Raw genomic sequence first — 11595 nt, forward strand, 5'->3', positions numbered from 1 at the left:
TTTAAAAACTAATTTTTTTCCTTGATTAAGTATTATGTTGTGTTTTTGAAAAACATATACCCTCATCTCATCCTCAAGAACCTTTAATATTTCTCTGTTCTTTGTTAAGGTGACTTGTTTTGGACGGGAGTAAAATAATCTCATGCGTAAAACTCGGCAGCCGAAGGCGAGCTCGATTCGCTCGCCTGGCTCACAATATAGTACATTATACATAGTACATTATACATCAAGGGAGAGAAATGCATTATTTTTCCCGCGGTGCGATTTGTAGCCAGAGGGCGAAGCGAAGCGGAGCCCGAGGGCTACAAAGCACCAAGGGAAAATGGCATTTCGCTCCAGAGGTGTATATACTATTTTTTGCATTCGCGTCGACGTTTACCTATACTCTTTAAATGAATTGATGGTTCTTTGAAGATTATAACCACATATTAATCAGGTTAGTGGAGAATTAAGTATAACCGTGGCAACCAATAAATTAAAATGTAATCATGTTAGTCGAGAATTCAGATAAACCATGGCAACAGATAAACAAACAATGTTTGCTGTTGAAAAAGTGCGTGAATTAAAATGGAAGTTGCGGGTTGTTCTGAAGAACCTTATGAAATTACAAACGCCGCTAACGCTGCTGTTGTGAATTTACTACCTGATAAGTCGAAAAAGTTGTATGAAGCAGCATATAAAGGTTTTAAAGACTGGTGCATAGAAAAAGATGTCGCGACCGTCACCGACAATGTTATGTTGGTTTACTTTAGCGAAAAAGCCAAAAAGTACAAATGTTCAACGGTATGGGCACAATATTCCATGGTGAGGTCTTGTATGCTCATTTACGACAATGTTGACATCAACAAATTTCCAAAATTGATATCATTTTTAAAAAGGAATTCTGATGGATATTCTCCGAAAAAATCGAAAATATTTAATAGAGAAGAGGTGGAAAAATTCTTGCTTGAAGCTGACGATGATACCCATCTTATGCGAAAGGTAAAATTGCGTTTACTTAACGTATTAAACATTGCTAACCATTTCCTCTTTAGGTTGCGTTGATTTTTGGAATATCTGGCGCATGTCGCACTGACGAATTGGTCAATATGACACTGGATAACGTTGAAGATGTGGGGTCTTCTTTCATAATTACCCTGCCACATACAAAAAACAAAACATCCAGAACGTTCGTTATAGCGAGTAATGAAGGCGGTAAAGTGGATTTTCTTCAGATAATTCGCAAATACACGTCCCTTCGACCTGGAACTAACCATGGACGATTTTTTGTTTTCTACAAGAACGGAAAATGTACTCAGCCGGTTGGGAAAAACACGCTTGGCAAGGTGCCAAATATGATCGCCAATTACTTAAAATTACCAAACCCAGAACTCTATACGGGGCACTGCATGAGGCGTTCCTCCACCACTCTATTGGCGGATGCTGGAGCTGACATCACCACTATAAAACGGCATGGTGGGTGGAAGTCCACCACAGTCGCGGAAAGCTACATTGAGAACTCTGTGGCCAACAAAACGAAGATTGCAAATCAGATTATTCAAGGTAGCACTACCTCAAATGTCAATATAACATCGGGAGCCAGTTCTGATTCGAATCTATTGATTAATAAAATTCCAGCGGTAAATTTTACAAAATGTGAAAATATAACGTTTAATTTAAATATAAACAATGTACCTTTTTAAGTTTGAGTTAATATAACCTATATAAATATCAGGGAGTTTTCATTATCATTATTTCTCAAGGGACTGAAATGCAATTTCTGTCCCTGTTTTGTGATCATAGAAACGGATTTTTACCCTCGCGAGTGCAAAATAGTACATTATATATCAAGGTAGAGAAGTCCAGTATTATTGCCTGAGCACCAAGATTACATCTCGAGGCGCTTGCGCCGAGGGGTGTAAGGTGCGAAGGCAATAAGAGACTTCTCTACCGTGGTATATATACTATTTTTTTCACTACTAGCACTTGAAATCCTCTAAATTAACATATTATATTGATAAGAGAGTTAACGGTTGGACAGAATTTTTGTTTATTAATTTAACACGTCAATCAAGTACGTGGAAGTACAAGTCAAATAGGCCGTATTTTGTTCTGTCATTGAGATTTTTCAAAGAGTAATTTCGTTCGAATTTTTTCAAAATGTGATAATTTTAGGTATGTAATTTCTCTGGAAATTGCGATGGTGGCAATTATTCGTTTTAGAGAACTTGTCTAAACGTTCATTGAGCCAAATTTCGGGTTGTGTTTTCTAAATGTGACAGCGTGACAGTTCTCATTATTGACTACTAGTTAATAATAAAAAATTATTAACCACTTTGAACAAATGCCGAGAAAGCCTACTTTACAAGTGGAAAAAAGGTTAATAATCATGTCATCAGACGCTAGTAGTGAAAAAAATTGTTTAAAGCGCATTTGTCCATTTAAAAGGAAATATAGCATTAAAATCGTTTATGTGTCTTTGAAATTGACTAATATACGCATTTAAAGCGTATTTAATAGTTTCTGAATAAATAAAATGATTTTTTAATTTATGTAATTTCAAGTTATTGTAAAAGTTGCAAGATTCGATGGGATGGGATAAATTCAATGAACGTAGAAAAATTTTTTATAAAATGGCGGCTTCCGAGATATTGGCCCGTATGAATAAAAGTAAGCAAATGCTTATACTTGCAAATTTCAAAGTAAATACTCGTAAGTGCTCCTTCCCACTGGGCGACTTAGCAGCACTGTTAAGCAGAAAGACAGGACGCAGTGCAGCGCTGCTAAACAAACCAGTATAAAGGGACACTTATGAGTATTTACTTTGAATTTTTCAAGTATAAGCATTTGCTTATTTTTATTCATACGGGCCATTGACATCAACTTCCTTATTTTTAATGGACGCCATATTGGATTTTTACGTCACTCGATAGAGAAAAAATTACACCAGTGATACTAAACACTTAGTATTTCATTTTGGTATCAACCTTACATTTTTGCCTCGAAGTTTACAATGTGTTTCTTATGGAAATAATTCTATGGCTGATTATGATTGAAATCAAATTCGTTCTTATTTATGGAGGCATTTAAATAAAATTTGATACATAGCCACTTGGAATAAAAGCAAATGTAGCGCCATTTTCCAAATTTGGTTTTGTGTAGGATGCGTGCAGTACCAACTTTCTTATTTATTGTTTGTTCAATTTAGGTAAGACTAAGTACCCAATTTGTGTTCTTGATGTTTGTCGTGAGATCTCGCTTGATCCATCGATAGGTGTATCGCGATGGTTCTTGTGGTAGGTTGACAGTACCGTTACCTGCAGGCTGCAAGTGCAGTTTTATTCATTGATATAGCTGAATCATTTGAAGTAGGTACACTGTAATAAATCATGATGCACCTAAATAGGTTTCGCTTAGTCGCAACTTTTGGAAGGTTTTAGGGGTGTAAAAATCATTTGTATAAAGTGTATAAAACGCGGGAGGGTTCCATTGCATAACTTGACATACACATAAAGCTTTTAATTTAAATTAAAGGACGTAAATGCGGAGAAAAGTAAAAAATTAAAAAAACACACATTCACAATGAAAAATGCGAGTACAGATTAAACCGATAGGAGCTATTCCAAAACGCAAACTCATTTAACCATTGATTACAAAAAGCTCCCTCGCAAAGAATATCCATTACAAGCGCAAACAAAAACACAAAACGACCGCAGTGTCATCTTTTTGGTTACATACGAAATTAAATAAAATGAAAAACGTCTTTAGCTTGACATGTTCTGTAGTTAGACGGGCCGTAAGGACGAATTTCGGTCTGCAAGAATGGAAATATAGCATTATAGTGATCCTTATGGGTATTGCCCTTTCATGGAAATAACTGTCATCTATTTTGTAGATAAGATCGTAATTGAATCGGCTTGACGGCAGATTTGCACACGGACCACTGCATGGAATGGGTACACTATTATTTTGAATACAGTCTCGTAGAAATATTGCGTCGCCAACAATACGAGAGGGTGATTTTATACTGCTTATATAAGGTGAATTTTGTTACGCTGAGGTAATCGAATTATTTTTATGTAATGGAGTAAAGTTTACTGAAATTGGAAACTCGCAATAGTATAATTTGAGTTCAAACGATAGGAATCGTAACAGAACTGCCAAAGTGTTATACGCGTTCTTTTGAAATTTACGCGATAAATTTAATATTTAGTCAAACGTTCGGCGCGCCCCCGAAACCGACCGTGAAAACTGTTTATTATTTCATTCCAAAGTATTTAAGAAATGCGATTCGTTAGGCTTCCTAAACGCGTATTTATAGTTTTAGACGGGAATAAAGAATGACCACCACCAGGAGTAAATCGTTTTGAATTCCTTATATTTTTATGTTCGAGTTTGTTTGGGGTTTACATAAGAAGCTTCATTCGAGAAATGCTCTTGAATATTTATTAGAAATGGAATTGTGGTTTATATTTCTTTTTCTGCATGAGTGAAGTCGTGAAACTTTTCCATTTGTTATAAATTATGTATATGTGGGCATGTGGCGATACTGGCTTCAATTTATTTTAATATGTTGTAGGGAACATATATCACGGTCACTGTTTAAGCAATTTGGACAAATAAATAGATCACTTCAAATTATACGCATTAATTTCTAAACAAATTCATATTTTGGCAATGTGGTTTAGTAGATAGGACAAATAAACCTAATTAATGTAAACACGGTCGCCATTTTATCCAACTAAATCACAATTTTTGGCATATTGCGCCATTGTTTTATATTTATGACGTTGTTTCTACAATATGGGTGTAAAGCCTACCAAATTATTTGCAGGTGATGCCGCATTATTATTCATCGATATACTAACTAACGGGCTTTGTGCAATCGTTGATTGCTCCTTTACAGAGAAGCCAAAGAAGACAAATCGATTGCAATTAAAGAGTAAAAGTTTCACTGACCCACAATTGTTACACAATATTATTAAACTCAGAAAGAGGAGACAAATAAGAAAAGAAAATGCTTGTAGTAACGGGGAATCATGAATCATAATTAGACACTTTCACGAAGTTATTGCATTGTATTCCATAAGTGAATCCAGGAAATTACTCATAAGCTTTTTAGTTCAATTCAATGTTCACTTGTTATTGTAGTATTTGTAACAGTTATATATTCCAAGTATCTGCATATAAATTATTATTGATTGAGTATCGCTGTATTATTTGTTTGAGGTTCACTGTAATCTGTATTTGGCAAATGCAAATCGAATTCGTGCGTGGCGAATTAATCATAGGTTCATTCGTTCAGACCCGTTGGGTGCACATTTTCACTTCTTTCCCCTGGTGGTACTTGTTAATCGTTTAAGAGCAGTTGTGTGCATCGCTAAAAATCGTATTGAATGTTACTGGCGACGCACGACCTCAAATTAGTTTTGAATCGAGATACATTTTTTCTCTCATGTGGAGGCTATAAATCGAATTCATAGTGGATGCACAGGTAAGTACGGGCATTTTCCCTTTATCTCGTCTGTTCTTTTTAGGATTTTGGCATTTGATCCTTCAACCATTGCCGTATTAGTACACCTGTTCAATTAGACTTAGCTGTTTATCAATTCGGGGAATGCTGCCGTGCACGCAAAATCAACACCTTATCTAAGTTAACCTACAGACAGCGCTTGCAGCGAAGATAAAGAAATTGAGCCAATGGGTCGTTTGTGTTCACCTATCTTTCTTTCAAATAATTAAGGTTGTAATTAGTGGGTCTCTCCTCCTTCGGGAATTATACCAATGTTAATTGTTGTTAAACTTAAAAGTCGTTCATTCGCAACTAAGTAATTTCAATTAACTTATGATCGATTTGATTTCGGTGGTGTTACTTATGTGGATGTGTTGCCTTCTACAGAGATAGTGGGGCGTTGTTAACGTTTTCGATCGTGGATCGAGATACAAGTATTCTGTTGTTTACTTTTTGGGATACTTTTACATTATGGAGATTGTTGTAAATTGTTAACGTAACGCAATCGATTACAAATTAAATAGAGATGTCAAGTTTAATTTTGAAACCGAATTCTTAAGAATTGTAATAACGGTAAATAAAGCACGTTCTATGCGCGGTCCGTGCACAGTCTACTTGGAGGGTGCCGAAAAAGTCGCGTTGAAACCTGCCTGCCTGTGATTGGCTGTTTCGAAACTCGAATAGCAGCTTACAGTGCGCGGTCCTGAGTTCATTGGATTTCAACATCGATCGGAGCGAGACCAAGACCGCACTCCAAATCCTAGTACACATTAACAATAGACAAGGTATTTATAAACCGGTCAGCATTATCGCTTTGTAGTTTATAGTCTTTGTTGTTCGCCCCGTCGTAGACTATTGCATTGTCGTTTGAATTTGTGTTATTGTAAAGGCGGTTTAATCACCTACTAGGGTTGCATTCAAATAAGTGCTTGGAGCACTGTTTGCTTTCATTTTAACAACTAGAGCCTGGAGACGTTACTACACGCATTTACAGCAGTTTGTTTTGATTTTCGATCTAATTGTATACTAATTTATGAAACGAGAACTAAGTTTCTTTCTGTACTCGGCGGTTTTAGAGTAAATATTTTGGTTTTTGACTAACGTAATAAAGACAGATTTTCCTTTCTATGCAGTGAATTTTTGTGAATGAATGAGTTAACCCTACTTTTACAGGAACGTACCGCCTCAACCCCCATCTCTTTTGACGTGTGTTATTTACAGCAAAAAGGCGATTTTCTAAGAGAAAAAGAACGTTATAGGTTTTAATAAAGACTTGATTTTTATTCATTTATCCTTTCCCATTTCCTCGAGGCCAGAAGAGGATCATCGACTGAAGGTAGCCGGCGCCCAACAACAATCATGTAAGAAAAACCACCCCTAAATAAAATAGTTTGAGAAAGAAAAGGTAGGAAGAGTTGAAAAGTAACCAGCCGGTTACATCATCCATATTTACTGATCTCTGGCGATTGAATTCATTATTTGGGGATCCGAGGTAATTCATTGGACGGATTTCACCTATAACTGCTATAGTGAGTATTTAATTTGCGTTCTTCCTTTCTTATCGTAATTACCAACATTTGCATTTCGTGTACGTCTTAGAGTGTACCTTTCTTTAGATTTCGGGTGATATTTGTGTACTGCAATTTCTATCAACAATAAAATTGTTGCTTTATCTGAATTAAGAGGTATGTAAATTTTATGTTATCAAGGAAAAGGGGTTACCTTTGATTTCTTTTAGGGTTTTAATTTTAAATATCAGTATAAATTCGGGATACGTCACTGTACCTACAATTCTTATTCGACATACGAGTGTGGTAACCTTGAATTAAGTCCACCATTGTCTGCGAGTGCCGATACCTTTGACATATCTTTCCACCTGTTGATAAATAAATAAATGGGCCAACGGGCCATGCAGGAGGTTTAATATCTCGATTCGATCCAAGACAAAGGAACAATCGCCTTCGTCTTAGTTGATAAACATTTTGCCCTTTATGGGTTATATGCGATTACATTGCAGCAATTTGTGAACGTCAGTACCTAATCACTATCTTTGTCGTCTCGGATAAGTTATAATCGAGTTTGTTGTTGTTGTTTGAGACCACCACTTCCTTATGAAGGCGTCATCCAATTAATTAGAAATTGAGCGGCGCTCAACCACATTGTTAAGTGCAACGAAGTTACGAAGATCATATGCTCAGAACGAACTACCGCGGTGCAAGATCTTAAGCTCTTATTTTGTGTTCCTAACCCTGAGCTGGTTGGCCGTTTATGCGGCGGGTTTGAGGAAACGCAGCGCCAACTCTATCAACCGTTCTACCTTTAATAGTTCCCTTATACTATACAACGATAGCTTCCAGTTTCCTAAGAGGAAGGTTCGATAATTTAAAGAAACTGGGTGGCGCTCAACCTCATGGTAAGTTACAAAGAAGTTTGTTTTTGATTAATCATGTGGGACAGATACGAAATTATTGCTTTTATTTAAACTGACTTGTGCATTAATACAATTCGTATGTTTCCATGTGTAAAGTTTTTGGTAGTGTTGGGGAAAGTTAAGGTCTAATTTTGGATTGGTAATTGTTTTTAAAAATTGTGTTTATTATGAACACAGTAAATTTTTAATCTCTAGTTAATTTGGGCAAGCCAGTAGTTGTTTATAAAAAAAATTTTAAAAGTAATTGTGAAGATACAGCAATTAAATATTGTTTTAAAATATAGTTATTGTGCCTGTTTGAACCAATGGTGACAAATAGTTGAGCGACAGTCTCATTTCTCTAGTCTATGAAGAATATAAAGAAGAATCTAGCACGGATGTTTGAATTTATATATTTTTTTCTTTTTGTATCTTTATTTTCAAATAGATTTAGTCGAGACTCTATCAACCAGACCCACAATATTCTTATCTACAAAATTTTAATTTCTGAACACAAACCCTAACCTGTTAAAACACTTGATGTACGCCTGAAGTTTAAGTTTCATTCAAAAAGAGGTGAGCAATTTAAACACGTTTAGGATTCCACATGACTCGGATACGGCAAAAATAATACAAAACTGAGGTACACAAGCTTCCAGTTTCACAACACGAAATATAGAGGGTGTGCTACATTTGAGTTATGGCAAAAAAAATTGAACAATAAAAGAGACCAAAATAAACGTGTATTGCAAATAACCGAGGATCGTAAATGTTTCGTTTGGAAACCATCTCCTAAAAGTCCTAAAAATTGCATTTCTTTTTAATTTTGTTCTCGACAACCATAAGACATATCCAAATACGGGCATGCCCTTTCTTTTTGCAAATTTTCTCTCAATGTGACGCGTTCCTAAACGGAGGTGAGAAAAAGTATTCTTATTTCTAAAATTCTAAGTTTAACATTTGGTTGTAATAATCCAAGCCCAGCCGAAAAGTGACCGCGCAAACCATAATCAAAAATCAAAACTCCCGCCAAAACTAACAAACCGCATGGTACATGATTGTCAAGTGTGTTCATTGATTACAAGGAAGGAAAAAGAGCCACTCAGAACCTTCCAGGAAATGTGCTCACTTACTTCTTTTCCAATTTGTAATAGCTCAAACGCCTGCCATTTTGGCAAGGACATGATCTTTCTCATAATAATAATAGAGGATATGTTTGGGGTTTGTGTGCCTGCCTTTGGTTAGAACATAACCTGTCTCATAATAATAATCAGCCCTAACGTTAAACTTAACGTCTATAGAAACCGGCATTTTCCCATATTAAATAATGAACGATACCGTTTTTTGACAGAAAACCTGCACGTTAAGTTTAACGTTAGGAATACATCACGGTGGCCCACAGCAAAACAATTCTACACTTAAGTAATCCACATACATTTCTCCACACACAAGATTCTATTGACTTTTTCGCTGTGATCAATATTTACAATGATATTTAAGGGGGAAAGTTAATTATAATCATACGCATAATGAATGTTATAGTTGTGTACTAACAAGTCATTCGGGTCTGTGATGTATCAGAATCGTCAAACTTAACGTGCAGGTTATCTCCAAAGAACGTTATTTTACGTTATTTAATATACGAAAAATAACGTTCTTGACAGTTGACAGATAACCTGCGCGTTAAGTTCAACGTTAGCTTGATACATCACAAGGCTGATTAAACCAGGGAGCCATCTTCTTTACGCTCATGTGTTAACATGTAATAGAGAATAAAGAACTCGTTTGAAATTGGTTCACAAACTAGTGACGCCTCACTTTTCGTGATTTCAACTGTAGGTACGTGGTTGATCTGGCTTATTTCACGTAGATTTTACAACAAAAGGGGTTTAGTAGAGCGATTTTCAATACGTAATTAATCGCGCGCGTAAACGGAGTTGTCATGGTCTGATATAACCAACCCAATGGGTATGGACCTGAGAAGGCAATAGAATCCTAAATCCGGTGACAATTAACGACTCAGTAGCATCTCAACACCATACTTTGCCGATGCACGACTGGGTGTGGGGTGGGATGGGGATCCTTACTTATTTACTGATGTACAAAACATGTACGACTAGTATATTAGTGCGTACAATGAACGTATACATACCCCCTAGCTTGGGCCGAGTGCCAATTCTTATATTAGGTATCAGTTGTTACAGATACGTTCGCGTCGATTATAATGAAAATGGGAAATTTTCTGTCCGTGCCTCGTACTAATGTTATACAAAAAAAATATAATTATGGCTTTCTGCAGCACCCGGGCGCTTAATTGTACATCTTAATTACGTACGCTCCCATTTTTATGTAGGCAGATGAGATTTTATAATGCCTATGATCGCCTAACGAAAAATGATTCAAAATTGTTGCTTTGAACATAATACAATAATTACTTTTAGCCAAGTTTTACGAGTACTTTCTGTACAAAGCTTCATTACTCCGTTCTCCTACATTGTTTCGTACCTGTGTTCCTTCCGGGTAAAACGTAGAATAAATAATCTTACTTCTACTCTTTTGTTTTGCTTTGTTGCTGTTGCGTTAAAAATATGAACACGTGCATTATTTACTAGCACTAATTATCTCCTCTTTTCTCTTTGTATGACTTCCAAAACGCGAGTAATTAATTATCAAAGAGCATATTAATTGTTTAACAATACACAATGGTTTTATGAAGATAATAAATTTGCGCAGGCACGTGGGGAGTTTAACGAAAATGATCTAGGTGGATGTATGTAATTTACCCTTAAATGATCTAACCGCAGCGACGTGTCCCTCACATAACTAAACTTTGGCGGTTAAAATTTTAATATTTAAAAATCTGTGGTTTCGTATTGAATATGTTGATTTATGGTTGTGGCAATATACGGTCATTTTCTGTACTGTACATAATAACTAATTACTACTTTTATACGTTTAGGTGTCGTGGGCTTATGTGGACCTAGCCCTTATTTACAGAATTTTACTAGAGTTCTAACGCAGATTCTAAACCTGGACAACCGTTTAATAGTTCAATAATGAAATTTGGTGGTCAACCTTATACTAAGACATCAGAGTGTCAAAGAAGATGCAGATGGAATATGTCGTGCGCCAACACACGCCTTTATTTTAGGAAGAATATATACGACAGCGTTTTTGATAGAGCGTAGAATTCCTGGAGAACGTAGCTTCTAATCTTCAGGAAAAAAACCATGCTTTCGACAAAAGAAATAAGAAAATATGAAAATTACTTACCTTTTTTTTTTCTTTTAATAATTCTAATAATCTGGTCGTTCAAATCAACGGTTTGCTATAATCAAGGCGAACGCATAAACTTTGACAGCTTCTGAACTGCACTTTTCTTTAGAACGCAAACTCGAACATATTAACTCGACGAACGAATGACGAACTGCCGGTGGCTATTCAGACGGTACAAACTTTAACTTTGATAATAAGAAAACCTTGCAGGTCTCACGGTGCAATTCTTCTTTACTTCAACTTGACTGACTGACTGACTTTTTCCGAATGCGGACTACTCGCGTTTAACTCCTCACAACTTTAATCTTTAATCAATCAAATAGGGCGGAACGCCCGAATAAAAATAGCGTAAAGAAACGTACGATTTCCAACCGTCGTGAACCAGCTAGCTTGCAGCTTCCTACTTGCCGTATTTAAC

At 36.1% G+C, this 11595-nt stretch overlaps 1 protein-coding gene across 1 annotated transcript; it reads left to right on the forward strand.

Moving 5' to 3' along the window:
- The first annotated feature begins 226 nt into the window (after positions 1–226).
- Positions 227–1805, forward strand: LOC116168824. Its single transcript, XM_031484812.1, has 3 exons — positions 227–436; positions 496–981; positions 1035–1805. Exons 2-3 carry the CDS (start codon positions 568–570, stop codon positions 1680–1682), a joined length of 1062 nt encoding a protein of 353 aa, XP_031340672.1. The 5' UTR covers positions 227–436; positions 496–567; the 3' UTR covers positions 1683–1805.
- Positions 1806–11595: the final 9790 nt, after the last annotated feature.

The sequence above is a fragment of the Photinus pyralis genome, unplaced genomic scaffold (genome assembly GCF_008802855.1).
Source record: "Photinus pyralis isolate 1611_PpyrPB1 unplaced genomic scaffold, Ppyr1.3 Ppyr1.4_LG4, whole genome shotgun sequence".
Lineage (NCBI taxonomy): Eukaryota > Metazoa > Arthropoda > Insecta > Coleoptera > Lampyridae > Photinus > Photinus pyralis.